We start from the raw sequence: 25465 nt of genomic DNA, 5'->3' as shown, positions 1-25465 counted from the left end.
TAGGGATTAATTGGATGAAGAAGGTGGAACATGAGGCAAAGACGTGGCTGAGAGAGACAGTATGAAGTATTTGAGTGGAGGGGAGTGTGCATCGAGGTATTAGGAGGAGACGAGGCTGGCCAGGTAAGCAGAGCCACGTGTTTTACAAAGTGGGTTCAGGGCCCACTTCCACCAGAATCATCTATTGAATCCTAATTTCAGGAGATAGGAATCAGGATGCTGCATTTTATCCAGCTCCCCAGGTAATGCATGTGCCAACATGTATCTGAAATGCACTGGAATATTGCTTCATTCTTTGATGTAATTAGAGAATAAATTAGAAAGAGATTGAGAACATATCAAACTTCTGGGAGTTGGGAGAGTTTCCTGTTTTGTGCTAGGAATTCTGGGTGTGGGTCAGTGAGTAGGGCAACGAGTTGGAGGACAGACATAGGACAGCTTGGAGGAAACATACCAGGGGTGGGATGTAGGAGGATGTAGGAGGGAACTCAAAGTCAACTTTACCTTCAGTCCCAATTTTGTTAAGGGCCAACCCTGAGGTTCTCTCATCACAAACCAGGGAACAATAGTTCACACTTTTGTGAATAAAGAGAGCAGGTTTCTTCTCCTTTGGAAGGGGATGAAATCAATGCAAAGAAGCAAAAACAGAGATGTCAAAAGCAATGGCATAATAAATGATTCCATGCGATGTACTATCTCTTCCTTCCCCTCCATTGCTTCAGTTGTCAGGGTGTCTACATGGAAGCAGCACTGGACCAGTTATGCTGGGCTCCTGTTTCTACTCCACACCTATAGATTCAGCATCCTTGTTTTTAAAATAAAAGTACTACACCAAAGACTCTCTGAAGGATCTCCTAACGCTGACACTCTAGGATTCCATCTGTTATATTGAATTTTGCAATATTTTGCTGCAAAATCTATTGAGCACAACTTAGCTTTTCTTTTACATCAGCTACAGTATTGTTCGGTTTTATGGAGATGCTCTCAGGGATAGTGAAGCTGTTTGTCTCTACATATAAACAGTCCAGGCTGTTATTTATTTTGAGTTCCTATGTCAGCCCTCCTCCCCTTGCTTTGTAAATATAGCTTTCCATCTCCTTCCTTGATATCAGACTGTCAGTTGTTACTTCTTGTTGCTGTCCCAGTGCTTACCTGGAGCAGTCAGACCACCTCTTTTCTAAATTGCTACTTCCAACGCCTGATATTTAAATTGTTAGAGTGAGTCTAAAATTAAGAGGAAATGGTCTTTGAAGAAAGGCCTGAAGAACTCTTCCATGGGGAAAGTATAGAGTGTGCATGCATTAAATATAAGAACCTGATGATATTTTCTTGAATGCCATGTGTTTTCAGGGTTCTCGGGAGTTGAGTTTGCACGTATGGATTAGGTTGCTCTTTTAGTGCTGTGTGAGAAAGGAAGTGAAGAGGCAACTCACTTCTCTGCTTTGGTATTGGAGCCACAGCATTATCCAATAATTCCTGCATTCTATGAGCTTATTCTCATCACCCAACTTTACCACCTGATATTGTACAATATTTATAAGTAAAATCTTTTCCAGATGATGCTTTTGAAGTAGGCATTGATTTGATTGCAAATTTAATTTGGAGAGCCAATATTGTGGAGTTTGTGCAATCAAACATTCTCTGCATAACATTAGATCGACAAATTAAATTGAAAAATACCCATTTTGCCACCAGAATACACTTGCCAAGGGTAATTAGCAAATAGCCAAGTCTTCCTTAGGTCTTGTGAACGGACCAGTCCATTGCTGTCTGAATCAGAGAAACAGGCCCTGGCTGTGCATGGTATAAGGAGCATTTGGAAACTTAGTCATTTCCCAAGGTCCTGCTGGGGTCCTGATGACTATAGTTTGGGGAGAACAGTGGGAAAATCAACCAGGCACTAACCATACAAGACAATTTCTGCTCCAAGAAATCATTGTTTTGGACACATTGTAAAAGATCTTATAGTATTTTAAAATCTTTTTGATTTGTTTGTATGGAGAAATTCAGACTTCGAGTGGGCACTAGAGAGCGTCTAGCCTGGCTTTGAAGTTCACTGGTGAGAACTGAATGTTTACAGACTCATATATCCTGAGAAAAATGTTCTCGTTCATTCAAATATTTTAAAATATCTGGTATGTAAGAGAAACACATTCAGGAGTATCTTTCTAATTTCACTAAGAAATTAAAAGCATGGAAACGGAAACCTTTTTTTTTTTTTGAGATGGAGTTTCACTCTGTTGCCCAGGCTGGAGTGCAGTGGTGTGATCTTGGATCACTGCAACCTCCACCTGTTGGGTTCAGGCCATTCTCCTGCCTCAACCTCCCAAGTAGCTGGGACTACAGGCATGCACCACTATGTCTGGCTAATTTTTGTATTTTTAGTAGAGATGGGAGAGATTTAGTAGAGATTTAGGAGAGATTTTCTCCATGTTGGCCAGGCTGGTCTTGAACTCCTGACCTCAAGTTATCTGCCTGTCTCAGCCTTCCAAAGTACTGGGATTACAGCATGAGCCACCGTGCCCGGGGAAACCTTGGTTTTTATCCTAGATTATCTAGGGTCCTAGGTTACTGAGTATTGAGGGGCAAGTTACCCTCCTATGGATGAAACGAGGCGGCCAATTAGATATGGTTTAGGATCCCTTCTGGTGCATCACTCTTTGGTTTTACAGCTAAAGTCAACTCTTAATCATCTATTTAGTGAGGGAAGCCCTGTAGAAAATACTGTATGAACCAATGGTTCTCAGTAAAGGTGGTGATGACTCCTAGGGGAATTTTGGAAATATGTGGGAGTGTCTATGGTTCTCATGATGAGTGTGGGCACTTGTGGCATTAAGTGGACAGGGGCCTGGGCTGTTCGTCATTCTGCAATGTGACTGACTCACAGAATGAAGCTCTGTCTTGTATCATACATGACTGCTGATGGCCCCAGTGGACATTCATTTAAGTATAAACCTGTTTATAATTTTTGAACTTGAATTTGTCTCCATTATACATATACACACAAAGCATTTTTTTTGCATGGCTTTTTAGACATTGAATTTTCCAGGACTGCAACAGCTGGGTAAATTGAGAGGCAGTTGTCATTTGTTTGGTTTGGAATTTACCGAGTTGATCATCATTTTGGAAGACCATCATCAACAACAACGTTATTCATGGTCTTTGAGCATCAAATGACAGACCTATATGAGTCTGCATTTGTGGCTGTTATACTCACAGTGGTTCTACAAATGACTGCAAACATCTGACGACTTCGTCGCGTCTCCTAATGTACGCATGCCCCAGCATTCACATGTTGGAATAAATATTGATTTTATTCAAAATTACTTTCATTTGATTTATCTTTCATACTCAGGACATATTTATTTTTTAAAAAATTAAGTGCATAGGAAGGTAACCATCTCTAGCTTTCATCCAGAATAGTAGAGGAAGCATTACAAAGTATTTATTACCAAAAATGAATCTGGGTGTACTGGGGTAGAGAATCACTGTTTTAAATGAGAGATCAATGGCCGGGCGCGGTGGCTCATGCCTGTAATCCCAGCACTTTGGGAGGGCGAGGCGGGTGGATCACCTGAGGTCAAGAGTTTGAGACCAGCCTGGTCAACATGGTGAAACCCTATCTCTACTAAAATTACAAAAAAAATGAGCCAGATGTGGTGGCGGACACCTGTAGTCCCAGCTACTCAGGAGGCTGAGGCAGGAGAATCGCTGGAACCCGGGAGACAGAGGTTGCAGTGAACTGAGACTGTGCCATTGTACTCCAGTGGGGACAACAGAGCAAGACTCTGTGTCAAAAAAAAAAAAAAAAAGAAAAAAGAAAAAAAAAAGAAAAAGAAAAAGATTAATGTATAAATAATATTGACTTAATTTGGTGAATCCATTAAAAAAGTTTGCCCCTGAGTTACCTTTCTAATCATATTTGCCTTATGCTATTATCAGAGTGATTTTACATTTTGTGGTCATCCACCAAGTGATTAGAGGGAGAGGCATATTGATTTCAAAAGTACTTATTCATATAGCTAGAGAGAATCAATATGAAATCCAATGTTTAGGTGCAGGCAGCCATCAGTGAGTGGCAGAATGCTGCAGACCACATGATGGAGATTTTCTCTTAGTGTCAGTCAGAGATGGGAAGGAAATCTAGGTCTTTGAGAAATATAAAGGATTTATTTCAGCAGGACGAGAGGTAAGAAGGCTGCAAGTCTGACACCTTTTCCGTTACCCATCAGATAAATCTATTGTAAACATATTCCTATTTATATTTTGTCCCATTTCTAGTGTTTTATATTTCTGTACCCAGAACTATTTGTGGTTAAATTCATAATTTGCCAGGCTAAAAATCAGTTAGACTTGGAGAGAACTTCCACATTGAAAAGTGGGTTGGGACAAGGTACCAGGAGATTCTCGATTTGCAATATTCCTTTTAATCCTCTTATGTGTATCCCAGATGATGTGTGATTTGGGGTTTCAGAAAAATATAGTCCTTTTCAATGTGATTTTGCTTTCAAGTTAGAGTCTATGGTTCTATCATATATATAAATGAAGAGCCAGCCTTAGGTTTAGTACTTTCAGACAACCTACATACAATGTTGACCTTTCCAAACTATTCTTAACATAGCACAACCCAACAGCAAAGAGAATCATGACATGCTTCTTCCTCTCTAATTCTGTTGAGTCACTTGCAGCCTACCTGGATTCCCTATAACCCTTTTAGAACCAGGAGGCAAAGCTTCTCCTTTTTAAGAGAGTAATGGAGAAAGACCCAGCTGGGAGTAGGCAAAAGGAGGGAAATCTATTTTTAAGTGGAGAAGTTTTTCCACTTAAGGGGGAAGTTATTGGAGGTACAGTTTCTATAATATGATGAATTCATTGATTATCTTGCCTGATCATAAGTGGAGAAAGGCTTCTCCACTTAAGACATGAATTTCCCTCCACATTCCAGCAAAGAAAGCCATTAGATAAATAAGTACTTTTAAATAAGTGTACTTTCACCTGGAAGGATTAAATCTAGGGGTTACTCACACTTGAATGCCAATTACTCTACTCAGATAGACAGATTTTCCCATTAATACGTAGCTTATCTTACTTTGACTATTCCCTAACATACTTATCCGTTAATTTAACAGTTTCCCAAATAACTTTTGACTTTCTAATTTCCTTCCTTCATTCCACACACATTAAGTGTCTACGAAATGAGGCACTATAATGAATGACAGAGACACAAATGGTAAGACAGATTTCCTGATCTTGAGGCCTCTATATTTCAGTCAGGAAAGAGTTTAATAAACAGCTGATTCCACGCAGCCAGCATTTCATACTATCGAGCATTTATGAGGTGTTCTTGGAGCCCAGTGCGGTGAGCGTGCTTCTTAGGGAGCAGGGTTCTTTGGTTGCTATGGAAGCAGGGAGACTGGGGGAGGGAGCCTTTTAAGCTACTTCTTGGAGGGTGAGCTGGGCTTTGCCAGTCGAAAAAAATAGAGGAAAGGGTGGTTTCAAGCAGACGAAAGGTGTAGCTGGGCTGACACATGCAGGCTACTTTGGAGATTGTGGAAGATGAACCTGCAGAGGTGGACCGAGATCCAGTGATTGAGGGGGTGGGACCTTTTTGATAGACGGGAGGACTAGCTGAAAAGGACTGTACTTGTTCATCTTCTTGTATAGTTTAAAGTTCTTTCTTAGTTGTAGAACTTTTTTTTCACACACAGTCTTCTTTGAGAGCCCGATACATAAATAGGTGAAAGCAGGTGGCTCCTTTTGAAGGGGTGGGAGAATGGAGGTTGGTCTGTTCAAGTTCTCCTTCATCCCATACCTGCCCAAAGCCCCTGACCCTCCTCTGTGGACCCCCAGGGCTGTACTGAGCATGGGAATGGGAAGGGGTGCCAGTTGCTCATCAGAGTTGTTTTTTATATTATGGATGATGCATTTGAGCCCCAGATCTGAAGCTGTGTATTCAATTAATGGCAGAGTTTGGGCTAGAACTGAGGTCTCCTGATATCCAGCCTTAGGAGCTTTCTAATTCACTTATCCATTTATCCCATGCACTGGTAAGGTATCATCTCTATGCATCTATATCAGCTTTTAAGGATTCAAAGGTGAACAGGAAGAATATAGTCTCTTTTTTGTGGGCCTTATAGTATCATGGAGGAAACAGACCAAAAAACCAACCAGCCAGAAGGACTGTCCAAAGGGAAAGAGGCTATCAGAAGTTACGAGAGGGAGTGGAGGCAGGTGTCCAAGAAAACAATTTGCCAACTTTACAGTTTCATTCAGGCCTCTGGGATCAGCAACAACTGGAGTGTTGCTCAGAGATTCGGTCAGGCTGCCTTGAGTGGACCATAGGTCACTGATACCAGGCCCTATTAGGTTTTGCACATACTGTGTCTTATACTTCACACTGGGTAGGCAGGAGGGTTGGAGTGGGCTGATCTAGGAAATGGACGAGGTCAGTGATTTCTCATCCATGAAGTCAGTTCTTCCCAAGTGCCAGCTATCTGCCATCTGCCAGACACAGGATGGAATCAGCCGTTGGGCCATACTTGTGAAATTCACTACTTAGACCCAAACATGTCTTTAAGAAAGTCCTCACCAAATATAGCATTTTGCTGAGTTGTTACTTATTTTCTTCTCATGTTCTCACTTTTCTTAAAACATCCCTGCTCCTTTTATAAAGCCACAGCAGGGCTAAGACATGCCATATATGTAGCTATGGTGGCTAGTCCTGCCTAAATGTAGATGGGGAGTAGGGTATGAAGAGAAATCACAGGACCTCAGAGAGAAATGAAGTGTGAATTCTCTCAGAGACGTTTATTTTCTCCATGACACCGAGTTCCATATGGTGAGTAATGCAGTGTCCCCATTATTGCTGTCTGGAGAAGCAGGTTGCTGGGTTAGGAGAAGCATCTATCCAGGCCCTGTCATGGTGTGGCTGGACCCAGTGAACCTGCACTGATGTCCTTGGTTAGCCAAGAAAACTGTGGGTTTCTTTTTCAGGGAGTGACTGGTCAGGTGCTCTGTCCCTTCAGCCTCACTGCTACTGTCTCTTCTACTTGAGCAGCCTTGGTCACTCCATCATCTGTCAGGGAAGCCCAGGCCATTTTTATGAATGTGTCTGGAGGAAAAGTAATTTGTCTGGGAATGCCTATGTTTCTTTGTGTCTAAGAAGAGACTTATGATTTCTCTGCCCAAGCAGGCCCCATGTGGACAGTAGCCACCTGTGTTTAGGGGACAGGCAGCATCATTAATCAGGGGTGTATGACACCATCAGTTATTGAACCTGACAGGGCTCCAATTAAAGTTGGGTAGGGAATAGAGAACTCCCAAGTCCCCCAAACCACAGCACCAATATATCAACATATAAACAGCTAGGAAATAAGTTGTCCTTAGAGTCAGAGAAGTTAGCCCCCCAAACAGGTCAAGGAAGTTTAATAATTTGTTGATTAAATGTAACCAACCGGCTGGGCGCAGCACTTTGGGAGGCCGAGGCGGGCGGACCACCTGAGATCGGGAGTTTGAGACCAGCCTGACCAATATGGCAAAACCCTATCTCTACTAAAAATACAAAAATAAGCCCAGTGTGGTGGTGCATGCCTGTAATCCCAGCACTTTGGGAGGCCAAGGTGGACGGATCACCTGAGGTCAGGAGTTTGAGAGCAGCCTGCCCAACATGGCAAAATCCTGTCTCTACTAAAAATACAAAAACTAGCTGGGCATTTGGCGGGCACCTGTAATCCCAGCTACTCTGGAGGCTGAGACAGGAGAATCACTTGAACCCAGGAGGGAGGAGGTTGCAGTGAGCCAAGATCCTGCCACTGCACTCCAGCCTCAGCGACTGAGCAAGACTCTGTCTCAAAAAAAAAAAAAAAAAAAAAAAGAAAAGGATGTAACCAACCTGTCTGTTTACTCTCTTCTCTAGATCTCCCTCTATGAAAATATTTTGGAGGCTATTGAAGGTACAGTCTCTATAATATGAGGAATTCAAGTATTATCTGGTCATGCTGTTGTTAATAATCATCATCAATGTACACTGTTTTACTTGACTGCTTTATCAAATGATAATGATGATGGTAATTGATGATGATGGTGATGATGATGATGCTCATGTGGTTACTTTCAACTAAACAATCCACAGGGTTATCTGTGCCCCAAGCCCGTCTTCTGGCGCAGATTGGTCCTTCTTCATTGTCGAAGTGGCAAGTGGGCTGGAACCGTCCTTTTCTCTGCTCCTAACATTTTTATGTGGGTGGCTTCAGGTTATCATCAAAGGCCACCTTGGAAGGAAGAAGTCACTACAAAAGGGAAAGGCGAAGGCACGTGTTTTCTTGGCATCTACCTATGCTAGACTCATTGTACTTGGTTTCACATTTGATGCTTAGACAACCTGGGAGAGAATGCTAAGGCCAGCATCAGCAGCCCCTCATCTCCTTTAGAAGAGAGAGCAAGGTGTCATAGAATTCACACAGCCTCTGGAGAGAGACCCAGAGAGCGGTTATGACAAGGAAGTAAGATGTTGCACACAGATCACTTTGCCCAGTGCCTGGGCATACTAAGTAAGGACAAATAGGCTGGGTGCAGCGGCTCACGCTTGTAATCCCAGGACTTTGGGAGGCAGAGGCAAGCGGATCACCTGAGGTTGGGAGTTCGAGACCAGCCTGACCAACATGGAGAAACCCCATCTCCAACAAAAATACAAAATTAACCAGGTGTGGTGGTACATGCCTGTAATCCCAGCTACTTGGGAGGCTGAGGCAGGAGAATCGCTTGAACCTGGGAGGTGGAGGTTGCAGTGAGCCAAGATTGTGCCATTGCACTCCAGCCTGGGCAACAAGAGCAAAACTCCATCTCGGAAAAAAAAAAAAAAAAAAAAAAGGACAAATAAAATTATTGCTGTCTGTGTTCTGGAGCCGGTCAGCCAATTCATTGACCCTGTTTCCCTACCTGGAAAATGGTGATGGTGATACCTACTATGCAGGTTGCTATGGGTCATCAAAGGACACGTGTTACAGTTCCTGACATATGGTAGGTACTCCTTCAGTGGGAGCTTAGGGCTATTATTTATTGACGAGGAAGAGGAATCCCAGAGAGCTTTACTTAGCAGTAGTCTGTGGAGTATTTATACAGGAGCCTTTGCCTCAGAGTGGGATAAAACAGGTTGGAAGCAAGCATTGTTGGCTGATGGTTTTAGAGTCTGAGAGTTGGTAGGAAGATTAGAAATCATCTAGATTCTAGACCAAGCCCTAGGTGTGCTCAATGCACTTATAAAACAGAACTTGGAGAAATTTCTTCCTAGGTTTGAAATCTTTAATCTAGAAACTTCTTGTTCTGTTCCACAACTGCAGTTAGAAATTGTGAGGGTGAAGAGAAGTTTCCCATTTTCTCACTCAACCTCTCTTTGTGAGACCTACTGCCTCTCATCCAGGGGACTCTTATAAGTGGACTAAAAAGGCTTTGTGCAGAAAAGGAAAGGAGACTTGGAGTTGAAGTGACAACCAGCAATTCTCTCCCACCTGAATATTTCTCAACTTACCACTCTCAGGGAGTAGGCAGTGTCCCATTTCTAAAGCAGGTGAAAGTGGCACCAACAGAGATGACAGATCTCAGAAGATTCTGTGGGGGGTCAGCCATACCCCCTGCCCTGAGAATACAATGAGCTGGGTTCAAGGTGAGTGCCGAGAGGACCCACCTGCGCCCTCGCATGGCTTCCCCAGCCCAGATGAGGAGCAGGTGAATGGGGGTTCCACGGGGAGGGGACACATTCTCAGAAGATGACTAGGGAAGGGGAGCCACAGCAAATCTTTCATGGGCCTGCACCCACTCTCTGGGGGGGGCCCTTCCCAAAGACATGAGAGACCCTTCATGACAGGGATGCCAACGCACAGGGAGGGGAAGAACGAGGCCAGAGACTCTGGATTTAGGAGGCTTGTGGGAGGGAATCTTTTGGTGAGGTGGATTTGGTTACAGTGCCTACTTCTGGTTCTCCCCCATCCTGTGAAACAAATTTCTATCACTTTCACCTCCTTCCTTCTCCTCTCCCCTTTTCTACTCCCCCACCCCTCAGAACTCTAGGCGGATTCAGCCTTCTATAGGGCACATGTGTACAATTTGCATTTTATGGCGTGAGTGTTGCCCCCTGCTGCTGATCCATGAGGATGGAAGGCTGGCATGTGCTGGGTAAACTGCGGCCGCAGTGTCTTCTGTGCACAACTGATAAAGATGGCAGTTACTGTTCTTCCAAAGAGCCTCACCTACATGGTCCTGATGGATTGTTTATGGCTAAGTAGCTCCTACTGAATGCAACAGCAATGGAGAGTTTTGAGCTAAATTTTGAACAAGAGAACTCCGGTGAATGGAATAGTGACTCCCTTGGATACACTGGGGGGCTTCTTGGAAGAGGCTTGCCCACCAAGGAAAATAGCAAGTGCCCTCGACTGAGCTTATAGTATTTTGCCACATAAGCACTCTCCTAATTAAAATAATCTTAGAAATGTTTTCAAAGGAGCAGGTGTTTGTATCTATGCTTCACGTGTAAGAGAAATTCATTATACTGCTTATTTTTCTTTAAAAGTCTAAGAAATGATAAGCTAGGGCATTTATAAACAAACTCTCAAGAGAAATTAATATAGCCAAGGGCTATTGTTGAATTTATTCCAAGTAGGAAATGTCTGAAGAGTTAATAAGATCTACAGATATATTTGTGCAAATATGTGTATATGCATATATATGTAAATGTATACATTATATATATGTTTTCAATTACTTTGTGAGGGACTTATGGCCAGACCTATGAGAGTGACCAGTGGTGAGGAATAGTATATAAAATGTTTGTGATGCATATTAGCAAATAATTGTTTTTCACATACGTACTCATGACTCTTAAAAAGGCACAGGCACAGGTTGCGTCCAGGACAAATGGATTCCTTGGGTTGTTAAATAAAGGATCCATTCTCTTGCTTGCTGTTTGCTCTTCTCCATGCTAATGCTACCCTTTGCACTGTGGTGTTTGTCTTCATTACACCCCAGAAATTGCCATCTCTAACCCACAAGCTGTCAACAGAATGGCCTTTTATCAGTGTCCCTGCAGCTTGTGATGCAAACACTTATTCCCTCTCTGTTCCCTTGTGTAAGAATCTGTTCTTCCTTTGGTTTCACTCGCTTTCTTCTGCCCACTTCTTTTCTTTTTTCATCATTGCTTCTTATTTATCCATCTCCATCTGTGTGTAGTCATTTAACAAAGTTCTCCCTTCAGTTCTTTCCTCTCCTTGCACCCTTTGCTTTGGTGATCTCACCTCCTTGCCAAGGCAAGTGTCAGGAGCTCTTTGATTCCTTGGGGTGGCTGTGGCTGCTTGTCTGCAGCCTCTGTGAACTAGCAACATGAGGAGTGGGCCAGAGTGTTCAAAGTAGATGGCCTGGCACATGCAAAGCTCCTGAGCTGCTGTGATCAGCCAGTTAGACTCCACTCAGAAAGTCTACCTGTGCAAACCTCTGAGGGCAAGGGTTGGTGTTTGGCATAACTCCTCTTCATGAGTTTTCATCAACATTCCTGTCTCAGGTGTTTTCTGTGGCCGTTGGCAGGTACCATGCCTTACTTATCTCTGCATCTCTAGCATCTATTTCAGTGCACCAAGTTGAAGCTGCTTAACTATCACTTCTTCAGAAAAAGTACTTTGTCATGATACCTTGTTTATTTTCCTTTATAGCACTTGTCACTGTTTGTAATTATTATACATATTTATTTACTTGTTTTGAGGCATGGCCTATTAATGTGTTTTAAGGCATAGCCTTGTTAAAGGAGGCTGTTCCTGTAAACAAGAGAATTCTTCTTGGGCACATAGTTTCAGAGTCAAAAGCATAGTCTTTGCACAGGGTTCATCTGGAGGAAAGTGAGTAGGAGGCAAGTCTACCAGTCTTTTTGCTAGGGGCGGACTGAGCACCTTCAGCACTGGCACCAGGACTACTCATTTGCATTAAGAACCTAGCCTTGTCAGGTTGGAAACTGGCCAGTAGTCTTGGTAGTGGTGATAATAATAATACAAACATTACTGAGCATTTACTATGTGCATAGGCATATTAAGCACTTTACATACAAAATCTTAATCTTCACAAGATGGTTACGATGCAGAAACTAATAAAATTTCCGTTTGCAGATGATGAGTCCAAGATCTCAACAGGTTATCAGGACTTCTCAACCTTTTCCACATCACATAACCCACCTTGAAGATAATATTTGGGCTAGGCACGGTGGCTCATGCCTGTAATCCCAGTACTTTGGGAGGCCGAGGCGGGTGGATCACCTGAGGTAAGAGTTCTAGACCAGCCTGGCCAACACAGTGAAACCCCATCTCTACTAAAAATACAAAAATTATTCCTGCATGGTGGTGTACGCCTCTAATCCCAGCTACCCACGAGGCTGAGGCAGGAGAATCGCTGGAACCCCGGAGGCAGAGGCTGCTGTGAGCTGAGATCATGCCATTGCGCTCCATCCTGGGTGACAGAGTGAGACTCTGTCTCAATCTACATATGTATTTGTATGGATATGGAAAGGAGGTAATGTATAAAAGGGCGAGGCTGCTCACTAGCCTGGGGCCTATAGCACTTTCTAGGTGTCCTAAAGCTGAAAGATTCATATTTTGGCACACCTCCAAGTTTCAGCAACCTGTTTAGAAAGCTCTAGGGTTAAGTGTATTTCCCAAGTCATACAAGGAGAAAATGGCAAAGCAGGTCTTGAACAGAGGCAGTTCAGCTACAGGGACTAATTGCATCTGGCTCCCAGATGCTAGCTGGGATTAGGACGTGTGTTGGGTTGCAGGGGAGTTGAGACAATAGGCCCTTCTTTACAAATCTTTCCCCTCCCTGGGTCGTTTTTCATGCAAACTAATGAGACAGGCAATCTAATTCAAACTCTTCATTTATCAGGGGAGGAAACCGAGATCAGGTCATGTGAATGACTTACCTGAGGGCCCTGAACTGCTGAGGATGAGAGGTGGAATTAGACCTCAGGTGTCCCAACTTCTGACCAGGCCTGATTGTCTCTTGCAGCACTCACAATTATTTCACGTGTGTGTGTCTTGTTTCTTCATATCGATATCAAGCCCTTTGTCTCAGAGTTCTTTCCCATGTTCTGCAGCATCTCCTGCTATGCCGGGCCCAGAGAAGGTGGTCAGTCCCTCCCACAGCCATGCTAGGTGCTCATGGCGTGCACTGTCCACGCTACTAGGTGCTGCAGAAGATGTAAAAGAAGCCCAGGTTTTCCCGGCTTTGCTGGAGGAAACTCATTATCACCATCAACAATTTGAGAAACTTGCAAATTTCTATTAAAATGTGCTCACCTTCTCTGAATTGGTAACTGACATCCTTCCTACAGGGCTGTCAATTGATCCCTATATAGAAGAGCTACATGAACTTTACAACACCTTTCTCCTCACTGCTGACAGGTGACAGAAAGATGCTGAGCTTACACATTATCTTCATGACCTGATTTAGAGAAGTTTGGATCTACAAAAGTGCTCTGCTAATCAATAGGGTAAGGTACAGGGTCTTTTGAAGCCCCAATAAAAGTGAGGGTTCCTTGATTCATTTGGTTCTTTTTGGTGAGTTTTTAAATTTAGGGGTGGGCCAGGCATGGTGGCTCACACCTGTAATCCCAGCACTTTGGGAGGCTGAGACAGGAAGATAGCTTGAGGCCAGGAGTTTGAGACCAGTCTGGGTAACATAGCGACACCTGTCTCTACAAAAAAAAAGAAAAAAGAAAGAAGAAGAGAAGAAGAAGAAGAAGAAGAAAGAAGAAGAAGAAGAAGAAGAAGAAGAAGAAGAAGAAGAAGAAGAAGAAGAAGAAGAAGAAGAAGGAGGAGGAGGAGAAGGAGAAAGAAAATTAGTTGGGTGTGATGATGCACACCTATAGTCTCAGCTACTGAGGAGGCTGAGGTGGGAGGATTGCTCGAGCCCAGGAGTCTGAGGCGACAGTGAGGCATGATCATGCCACTGCACTCCAGCTTGGAGGACAGAGTGAAATCCTATCTCAAAAATAAATAAATAAATAAATAATAAATTTGGAAGTTTGTGTCTGTATGGAGCAGCATGGGGGTCATGGTCTCTGGAATCAGGCTGAATCATATTTAGACCCAGCCTTTGCCACTGACCACCTTGTAGCTCTGGACAAGTCACCTAACCTCTCTGAGCCTCAGTTTTGTCATCTGCAAAATGAGTATAATAATGGCATTTATTTTGTAGAGTTTGTTAGGATGATGCAAATTTTTTCAGCTAGTGTGAGGCACAGCAAAACTGCTCTGGTTTAGTTTTATGATGAGCCACAAAATTGGGACCTTAATATCCACGTGATAGGAAGATTGAGAGAATTAAATGAGACAATGTATGCACAGTGCCTGGTGCACAGTATTTGCCTAATAACAATAAAACTGATAGTAATAATAACATGAACTAACATTTATCATGTGTTTGCTAAATTATATCTTAGAGACTTTATAAGCATCAGGAGTGGCTGCATCATTATTATGATTTTGACCTATGGCTGTGTATTTGGACATTTGAGAGAGCTAGTCTTTCAGAGATTTGAGGACTGGCATGCATTTGTTCATCTTTGCATTTCCTTCCCGTCCTCACAATATCCTGCCTCTTCCACTCCCCAGTGTTGTTAATAGCAGTTTGCAGAGGTGTTTTGGGGAACAAACAAATGCAAGTTGTGGAATGAATGACTAATCCTAGATCATGGAGGAGTTGCAAAGGACCAACCCTCCTATTTCACCTCTCAAGGCTGTCTTCAATTTCAGGAGGGAAAATCGTTTATTGTTCTGAAAGATAAAACAGGGGAACTTGTCAGACTATCTATATAGACTGAGTCTTTAGAAATCTTTCTTTGATCATGAAACTCAAACCCAAGATGAATACTGGGATGGGGAGCCTACGTTTGAGCTTTGCAAGAACCCACCCGGGAGGAGGTTGGGAACCTGTGGAGAGACATCTGCTCAACAGGGCTCCGCTCTCTTACCTCCTCCCCAGGGATTCCATTACCATGAGCTTGCCTGATGATGGATCATGAGGTGCCAAAGATCAAATGAGGATGGCAGGAAACACAGATTATAAACCCTAATGCCAAATAATAAACTAAGGGTGCCAAGAAAAATACTGCTCAGTGTGATGACCCTTCATTGCCTTTCAGACACAATCAATGGGAATTGATCACAATTAATTCACATCGAATGAGAAAGATTTTCTGGCTTCAAAGATCTCAGAGATAGCTTGCTGAAATGGCAGAGCATGAGCTTTGGAATGCTACAGTTGTAGATTTGAGTTCTGGCACAGCACTGAATAGCAGTGGGACTTTCAGGAAGCTCCTTTAACCTCTGACTCTGGCTCCTCGTCTGTAGAGCAGAACAGTCATCCCTCCCTCCACAGGGTTGGTGAGGATGGGAAGGAGGTGCTGCATGAAAGCACCTTCCGCGGTGTGCTACACGCAAAGATGAGTTCTAGACCCCTTGTGGTGTTCTGTGGTGGTCTTGTTTGCTAGAGTTTTCTGTTTCTACTTTCACTTTCTGGCACCAGAACTGTGTTGCAAAATCTATTTTTAATGACATTGTTTCAATAGTTTCTCTATTATATGTCTTTTCTTGGCTAGAAAGAGCCTTTCTTGCTCTCCCTCCTTGTCCCTTATCTACTCATGCCCAAATTCTCTTCATCCTAAGCTTCCTTTTGGCCTTTCAGGGACTAGGGCTTCATATCTCCTGTGTGTTTCATGGAATATGTGCATAACAGCTTCCCTACCTCCATTCTCTTTCCACTGTATTACTAAAGTACATATCTGGTCATGTCACTGAACTTCTCAATGCCTAGAGGATGATACCTAACCTTCCCAGCGTGGCCCCCAAGTCCCTCCTTTGAGAACCTTCTTTGTTTAGTGAATTACCTCAATAAATTATTTTGGTTAGGGAAAGATATTTTTTGGAGAATGACCAGGATGAACTTGGAGGGTGATGAAGAAATAACTGCTTGGTAGGATATGGATGGAGTTTTAGGGCTTGAAAATGAGCAGAGTAGAAGGTGAGGTTATGGGAGAAAGGCCACCCATCCATAGGGCTAAAAGCTGGTGCCAAGAAGAAGAGAGGGTTGGTGGATATTCCCTAAAGGCAAAGAGAATTGGAGTGTCCTATATTCAAGTGTGAGCTTGTTGTTTGCTAGGATTGACTGTACTATATCTCCCATCTCTGGTCCAAACTTTCCATAAAGTCTATGGCACACACAATCTTGCATTACTGAGGCTTTGCTCAGATGAGTTTGATAATGATGATAAAGAAAGGGGACAGCAGGTAAGGAGGTAAAATGCAAAGTGGAAACAGAGACTCTGTAGAAGCAGAGACTTAGAGCCAGAAGAGTGAAGAGGAAGGTCAGCTTTACAACTCCCTACATTTACTAAGGGGGACCTTAGATTTTCCCATTGTAAATTGGGAATCAGAACCAATTTTATTTAAATATTGCAGAAAAAATTGACCTCAGCAAACTGGAAGGCTTCAGGATTTTGCATCCATTAGAGATGTGGCAGTGGCAGCCAGTTTTTCCTTTCCTTCCTATCAACAGAATTCTGTAATTCTGGAGTTGGCAAAATACCCAGTTAGAAGATGATACTTCTCAGCCTCACTGCTGTGGCCAGATGTCTAAGTTTAGGCCAATGTCAGTGGGAGAAATGCGGAAGGACCTGTAAGAAAGATTCTTAAAAAGAGGACAGAAAGGGGCCAGGCGTGGTAGCTCACGCCTGTAATCCCAACACTTAGGGAGGCAAAGGAGGGCAGATCACCTGAAGTCAGGAGTTTGAGACAAGCCTGGCCAACATGGCGAAACTCCATCCCTACTAAAAATACAAAAATTAGCCAGGCATGGTGGTGGGTGCCTGTAATCCCAGCTACTCGTGAGGCTGAGGCAGGAGACTCACTTGAATTCAGGAGGCGGAGGTTGCAGTGAGCCGAGATTGTGCCACTGCACTCCAGCCTGGGTGGCGGAGCGAGACTCTGTCTCAAAACAAGCAAACAACAACAAAAAAGGGGACAGAAAGGTAAGGAATCACCTGCCCCAACTTTCCATTTTTTTTCCTGCCTTCTGGAACTCAGACATACTGACTGGAGCTTCGTCAGTCATCTTGAGTCTTGAGTTACCTTGCAGTGGAAGCCAAATGTCTGACTGGCACAGCAGAAAAATAAAGGGGCCTGTGTCCCCATGTCTGAGAGGCCACAACAGCTGCCTCTCTCCAGGCTTCTTGTACACAGGACAGAAATGAAATTCTCCCTTATTTTGGTGTTCTGTTGTCTGCAATTGAATGTAATGTAATCTGTTAATAGAGTAGCAGGGCAGCAGAATGATGAAGAAGTAAGCTCTGGAGTCAGACTGCTTTCACTCCATTCCTCATGCTGTCACCTCTTAAGCAGGAGCCTTAAGCAAATTACCAAACCTTTCAGAATCCTCTGTTTTCTCATCTGGAATATGCAGTCAGTGTAACACTGTTTGTCATATATGGTTGTTGTGAAGATTAAGTAAAATAATGTGTTAAACACTTAGAACTCTTTTGGTACAAAGTAGGTACTCAATAAGTGGTAGTTGCCACTACGACTATTACATTGTTATAACTATTATTGCCATAGTCACTTATCAGGTTTGGCATTCATCACCATCAATAAGCAATGGGACCCAATAGCAATGGGTCCTTTGGAAATAGATAGGAGGCAATTTCTTGCCTATTCTTGGTACTGCCCCAGGACTGATACATGGTAGGAACCCAGTACATTTTTACTGAACCTTATCTTATTAGATTTTTGCCAAATATTTCTTATGAGTAGATGACAAAAATTATAAGTACTGTGTTCCAGGGAAAGGACTGATGCTGTGTATGCATACTGTTGTTGAATCCTTACCAATAATATTTGATAAATGGGCTTGAAGGGTTACTATAGAACGTGTATGAGCTTAGGAGTGATTCAGACCTGTATTCTGTTTGAGGAACAATTTTAATAATGTTAAAAGAGAACTGGACATAAATTTACAAAAAAAGTTAAATCTGCCTCTCTTCCACTACTCATAAGAGCCTCTTGGGGCTTTAAATGACCGGATGTCACTGGCACGATGGCTTTGCTGTGTTTCATCTATAGCCAACTACATTAGAGAACCACTGTAAACCATCCTGCCTCCACCCTTCAGTCTCTCCAAAAGGCTGTAGGTGGGAACCACGAAGAAAAAAACCTATTTCCTCTATCTAGTTTATACAATCTGCAATATACAAAAGAGTTTTTAGGGTTGGCATGCCTATGGGCTCTGGTTGTGGTCTACTGAGCTATTGAAGAGTAGATAAGACCTTTTGGACAAAGCACAAGCTGCTTCCTCTGATAAGTTTTCTTCCACCTGTGACAGGGCAGTGGGCAATCATAACGTTGGGGTGGGACTAGTGGGAGGAGCTTGGCAAGTTGCTATGACTTCCCAGCTTGACAAATTGTAAAGGAAATAGATTGCTCTCTGAGTCAGATTTGTTTCATGTTATAAGCTGGTTTACATAGCATGGGGAATGGTGCCACAAGGCCAAAAACTCTCTTAAGATTGTGTGGTCCAAATAGTTTCCATTATGTTGGTGCAAAAGTAATTAGAATTAGAATTCCCTGGGGAACTTTAAAAAATTCCAATGCCTAAGCCAATTGAATTAGAAACTCTGGAGGTGGTGCCTGGGCATCAGTAGTTTTAAAAAGAAATAAACAGAAATTGAAAGACAAGTCACAAACTGGAGAAAGTATTTGACAAAATGCATACCTAATATAGGACTTGTCTCCAGAATATATAAAGAATGCTTAAAAGTTAATAATAAAATAAAAAACCCAATTAAAAAAGGACAAAAGGGTTGGGCGTGGTGGGTCATGCCTGTAAGCCCAGCACTTTGGGAGGCTGAGGTGGGCAGATCATGAGGTCAGGAGTTCGAGACCAGCCTAACCAATATGGTGAAACACCATCTCTACTAAAAATACAAAAATTAGCCAGGTATGGTGGTGTGTGTCTGTAGTCTCAGCTACTCAGGAGGTGGAGGGAGAAGAATCGCTTGAACTCAGGAGGCGGAGCTTGCAGTGAGCCGAGATTGCGCCACTGCCCTCCAGCCTGGATGACAGAGCAAGACTCCATCTCAAAAAAAAAAAAAAAAAAAAAAAAGGGCAAAAGATTTAAATAGACACTTTACCAAGGAGAGCACATGGGTGACAAACCCATAGAAAGATGTCCAACATCATTAGTAATTAGAGTAATGCAAATAAAACTACATTGAAATATTGCTATATGTCTTTTAAAATGGCAAACAAACAAACAAAAACAAACAAAACAATGACAAAAAACAACACTTGACAATTCTGAGTGCTGACAAGGTACTGGAACTTTCACATATTCCTGTGCGAGTCAAAAATAATACAGCTACTTTGGAAAAAAGCTTGGCTGTTTATTCTATAGTTGAGCATTCACTTACCATACAAACTAACAACTTCACTCCTAAGTATTTACTTGAGAAACCACAACTTGTGTTTATATAAAAACCTATACGTAAATATTTGCAGTGAGTTTATTTATATCGGCCACAGACTGGAAACAACCCAGTTGTCCTCCAGCTGGTAAAAGGATAAACAAATGGTGGTTTAGCCATACAATGGGAAGAAAATGGAACAACATTCTGATACACACAACAACATGAATGAATTTCAAATGCATCTTACTAAGTGAAAGAAAGCAAACTTAAAAGGTTATATACGGAATGATTCTATTTACATAATGTTCTGGAAAAGGCAAACCGATAGGGACTGAAAACAAATCAGTGGTTGCCAGGGGCTGGGAGTGGGAGGTCGGATTAACTACAAAGAGGCAGCATGGAGAAATTATTTTGGGGGTGATGGAGCTCTTCTGCATCTTGATTGTGGTGAAGCTTACATGATTATATGTGTTTATCAAAGCTCATAGAAGTGTATATAAAAAAGGATGCATTTTATGATGCATAATTATAATTCAATAAAACTGAACTCCAAAATCCATTTTTCATTAATACAGAAAAAAAAAGTTGCCAAGTGATTTAAACCCATAGCCAGGGTTGAGAGTTGTTGGCATTATCTCTCAACCTATCTATCAACAGATTTGAATGTGGGTTCTGTCATTTAAACTTCAGTTTGCTCATTTTCCACGTATGTGAAATTGGAGATAATAATCTTTATCTTTAAAGAGATAAAGAGTTTTAAGGGTCATGCTCTCTGGAAAGCACCTAATTTAGGGTTTGGCACAAAATAATAATAAGCACTTATTTAGTGCTGTGTGCTCGGCAACATACCAGGCAATTAATATGCATCTCCTTTAGTCTTGACAACAACCCTATGAAGTAGGTATTATTATTTTTAAAGTGGAGAAACTGAAGTTCAGAGAAATTATGGAGCTTGCTCAAGGTCTCATAGCTAGTCAGTGGCTGAACCAGTTTTCAAGTCTAAACTGAATGTTATTGATTGCTATACTACTTCTGAAATCTTTATTTCAAACATCCCACTCTTTTATAATTTCCATCACTTCCTAGCTTTCTATCTCACTTTCCCAGTATTTTTATGGCAATGATATCTTGACCTCATTGACAATTCCAATTTCTACCGATTATACCACTTTTCATGAGTCGCCATCACTCTTGTGTTTTCACTTCCCTTCTTAGCCAGCCTAGATTATGTGATTCAGCACAGTTTACTCTTCCTTTGAAAATACCCTTAACCCCATTACTTTTTTCTCCCTCTGCTTGGAAAAAGTTAAATCTAAGTTAATCCCAACTTTCTCTTTACTTCATTCTTGCAACTAAGCAGTGATTATTGCTGGAGATAAATGCACAATTGTGGAGACTGGACTCACCCTCAGGTGAGCCAGGTTTTAATTAAGACCAGGAGAAAAGGACCATGTATTAAAAAGGATGAAGACATAGGGGAGTTTGATTATTGTGGTATGGAGAAGCAGTGGGAAGTTTTGCCAAAGGTGAGGCAATATGTGATGATGTGAAAGTGGGAAGAAGACACTTGGAGCGGCACTTCCTTTAGTTTAGTGACCAACAATCACAAGAGTGAGAGGCCTGCTTGAAGAAACCTGCTATAAATATGCTAACATTGGCGTAAGTTATAATGTTTTGGTCCTGGCCTGGCTAGGGGCTCTGGGAGGATTCCAAATGGCCTCAGTGGCTAGATAAGTCAGTCATACAGTACAGAGAAGTGTTATGGATGGGGCAATATGCGGAGAGGGGGAATCCTGTTTTAGGGAGAGGTAGGGTTTTTTCTTCTTGTGCTTGATGCTGTGGTGAAGGCCTCAGTTACTGGGCAGGACCAGGGTCTTTAATGGAGGTGGGCTCGTGATGTGCTGGTAAAGGTTTAACAACTGACTCTCTGAACTATGGTAACAACAACAAACACATAGTCCCTTCATAGCTGATTCCAAGTTAACAACATGACATCATTGAATGTAAAGTTGGAAAGAGGTATGCACAATCAGTACTCTTGGCAGCTGGTGTGAGCTGGCTCCAGCATAACACAGGCTGGGCCAATCTCAGGCTCTCCATGTGAGCAGTGGAAAAGTCTAGATTATATACTGCCCATGAGCACTGTGATGGGGTAAGGGGCAGGCTCTGATTTACAGATGTAATATATCCTGTGAAGAATAAGACACAGGTAATTCATTCACAAAAATCACTGTGGTCTGGGAGACTGGGTCAAAATAGGATGAGATCTATTGAAAACTGTGTAGTCTTCATTAATCTGATGCATCAGCCCTGTGCCTTCCGTGGAAACCTCTGAGTATATGGCTGCCTTTTGTCCTACTATCAACATTCTGTTCCACATGATAACACATTTAGATCTAGAAACTCATGGTGAGTCAATTTCTCTGTCAAAAAAGTTTGGAGGTAATTGCTATCACAGTAATAGAATTGCAAGTATTTCCAAAATTCATCCATGTGAATAATTTACTTTCATCAATAGGAGAGAAAACCCCTCAATTCTGAAGAAACCTCAACTATTAGGATATTCACGCTTGTGAGAGGATGACTTCAGGAGAGAAGGGGATAAATGGTAAAACCAACAGGAAAGAGAAGACATGACAGGAGGTTAAGAAACTCAGCTTATTTTCCTTATCAAATTAAAGAGACGTTAAATACAAACCAGCACACTTTCTGGTTTCATGTTTGTAGTCTGTGTTTTATGTGAAGACTATTCTACATGTATGACATTAATGTAGTGCTTTTCTTATGATGGCACTCATTGGTACACAGAATTCCCAATATAAGTTAGAATTCCTACTTCTCCTGAAATATTTGAAGAGTCCAAGATATTCACTGTCAGTACATGGGTTGGCCCACATGATCTGCCACCCTAAAACCCAGAAAAGCCTCATGCTTTTGCAATGCAATCATCAAGAAGCAGGAGGTTTTCCTTTCTCAAGTTGTCCATTGGCCCTACTCCAGCAATTCTGGGAAGATATTGTAGATCGCTACTCAAGAGAAGAGGAAGGAAAAGGAAAAGGCAGTAGGAGAGCCATTTCTACAAAGTATAGGCGTGTAAGTCCTGGCACCTTATTTTAAAAAATGAGTTTTATGATTCTTTCTTAAGGGGAGACAAGGAGCTGCTAGTGGACCTGTCACTGTGCAATATAAATCTGTGGAGGTGTTTGTGGCAGATGGCGCACCGTGATTCTCACAAGAGCTTTAAATCTCCTGGCCTGGCTTCCTTCTCCTTGGGGGCTCGATGCCAGTTTGAGGTTTATCAAATCCCAATCATATCAGATTTATTGACCTGTCATTTTGCTGCTCTGCCTATCTTTATTATTTATATCTTAGCTGTATCCTTCCCCTCTCCCTCAAGAGGATTGACCTATCTTCCGGTGTAAAGGAGAGTTAAAATAAAAACAGAGCCATCAGAACATAACAGGGAATGAGAAGCTGGGAGATGTATGAGAACCAGAATAACTCTCTGTATTGAAAAAATAGGCAGGGAGCGGAGGCTCACGCTTGTAATCTGAGCACTTTGGGAGGCTGAGGCGGGCAGATCACCTCAGCCTCCCAAAGTGCGGGGTCAGGGGTACGAGACCAGCCTGGCCAACATGGTGAAACCCTGTCTCTACTACAAGTACAAAAATTAGCCAGGCGTGGTGGCACGCATCTTTAATTCCAGCTACTCAGGAGGCTGAAGCAGAAGAATTGCTTGAACCTGGGAGGTGGAGGTTGTAGTGAGCTGAGATCGCACTCCAGTCTGGGCGTCAGAGCAAGACTGTTTTTTTGTTTGTTTGTTTTGTTTTGTTTTTTAAAAAAAAACCCAGAAAGCAAAAAACAAAAAACAACAACAAAAAAGAAGGCCAGGCACAGTGGTTCATGCCTATAATTCCAGCACTTTGGGAGGCCGAGGCAGGTGGATTAGTTGAAGTTAGGAGTTTGAGACCAGTCTGGCCAAAATGGTGAAACCCCGTCTCTACTAAAAATACAAAAATTAGCCGGGCATGGTGACCGGCGCCTATAATCTCAGCTACTGGGAAGGCTGAAACAGGAGAATTGCTTGAACCCAGGAGGCAGAGGCGGAGAGGTTGCAGTGAGCTGAGATCACGCCACTGCACTCCAGCCTGGGCAACAGAGCAAGACTCCATCTCAAAAAAAAAAAAAAAAAAAAAAAAAAAAAAAGAAGCTACTATAATTAAGTCAAAACCTGGCCCTAACCTCCCTGGAAGTCAAGGCAAAAAAGAGCATTATGATCCACTTTTCTACCACTTCATACATCTCACCACTAAATACTCCGGAGAAGGGGGATGAGCAGTGACCAGGCTGGTAAGTACATTTTCCACAGTACTTCCTTGCATGGAGACACTTACCTGATAATATGGATGCGACGGCTGCAATGATGAAGGACACAATGACACCAGGTCCTGCCATTTCCTTGGCCACCAGGCCAGAGACCACATACATGCCAGTGCCCACACAGCTGCCAACACCAAGAGAGATGAGGTCCACTGTGGTGAGCACCTGGGCTAGCTTAGTTCCATGTGCCGTGGTGGCCCCAGTTCCCTCTAGCATGGACTCCACTGGTTTGGTGCGTAGGATCCTGGAGTGCATTGCATACCAGGCAGCCCCCCACTGCACCCGCCGGGGGTCCAGCGAGGCGAGGAAGCCACTCATCTTGAGCGATAGGGGATGCAGTGAAGGTCAGCTGATGGAAGGGGGCTACAAAGCCTTAGTGGATGGTTCTGGAACTCATCTAGTGAACAGGGATCTCCCTTTTAGGAAAGGTCCAGAGGGACCCAGTGCAGCCTTCTCCTGGGCATGAATGTCTGCAGGAAAAACACAAGAAAGCAGAAGATGAGACCGAGTGAGAAACAAACCTTGACTTGGAGGGATGGTTGGAGGTTAATGTCCTGAACTGGTAGAACTGGTCTACCTGTGTGCTCATAACACGAAAGGGTTCCATGGTTCCACTCTCCTTGCTCTTCTCTCCAGTCCTAAAGGACTGTCAGCACGTGCACTGTGCTGCACAGTCATCCTGATGAGGATGGTCTGAGTTAGGGCTCTGCCACTTACTGCTCTGTGGTCTTGGTAAGCCACGTCTGTGTTTAGGTCTCAACTGTCCAATGGGACAATACAGTCTCTCTCTTAGTGTTGATGTGAAGATTAGATGAGCGACATCCATAAGGAGCTTCAGAAAATGCCTGGCGTATGGAAAGTGCTCATCCATCTCACCTCTACCTCTTACTTGACTCTGCCAACACTTGGTCTGTGATTCTTGGGCATATTTTGAGGGGACACGATATCTACATTTTTTAACATAAGGATATAAAATTGATCCATGAGTCTCAAGAGGGGCCATGCCACCCCATGGGTTATTTTGGCACTTGGCTCCCAAATGAAATAAAAAATGTTTTGGGGATTTTTTTTAAACTCTCAAACATTGGAATGGTGGGGAGTACTCCTGGCATCTGGGGGGACCCTGAGATGTGAAATGTGTAGGGCATTATCACACAACTTTCAGATATTTTGCTTGACATTCCTGTAGATTAAAGTCCTGGTTATGATAATCTGAGCCTGGAACCTCACTCTCTTTTACATATAAACTCATAGGATATTTTGGATAGCCTTAATACACAAGTAAATTGAATTTTCCGGTAATATAACTATAGAATAAATCAAAGGAAGATTATCATGTATTTAGTTTGGAACTTAAGAGGAGGTTGTTTGCCCTTTCAGAAAACCAAGGCCCCTGTGGGAATGTCACCCATGGTACTGCATTTCTCACGCCGCACTCTGGAACAGCCTGCCACCTGGAACCGGCACGTTTGCGGTGATTTTTCACATAGTGCAAGCATCTGACACAGTCATTTGGGTATGCCTGGGTATTTACACGCCGAAATATGTTGTATATAGGTAGATTATCTATAATTTCACTTCAGGATACTAAAAGGAGGT

General features: G+C 42.7%; 1 protein-coding gene across 1 annotated transcript in view; it reads right to left on the bottom strand.

Moving 5' to 3' along the window:
* Positions 1–25465, bottom strand: part of SLC7A14 (solute carrier family 7 member 14) — a 120893-nt gene that overhangs the window by 40443 nt on the left and 54985 nt on the right. Inside the window, exon 2 of the mRNA XM_007972113.3 lies at positions 23881–24336. Coding sequence (XP_007970304.1) covers positions 23881–24184 — 304 coding nt within the window. The 5' untranslated portion in view covers positions 24185–24336. The remainder of the gene's footprint in view (positions 1–23880; positions 24337–25465) is intronic.

The sequence above is a fragment of the Chlorocebus sabaeus genome, chromosome 15, assembly GCF_047675955.1.
Source record: "Chlorocebus sabaeus isolate Y175 chromosome 15, mChlSab1.0.hap1, whole genome shotgun sequence".
NCBI lineage: Eukaryota > Metazoa > Chordata > Mammalia > Primates > Cercopithecidae > Chlorocebus > Chlorocebus sabaeus.
This window is presented reverse-complemented; position numbering and strand designations above follow the sequence as displayed.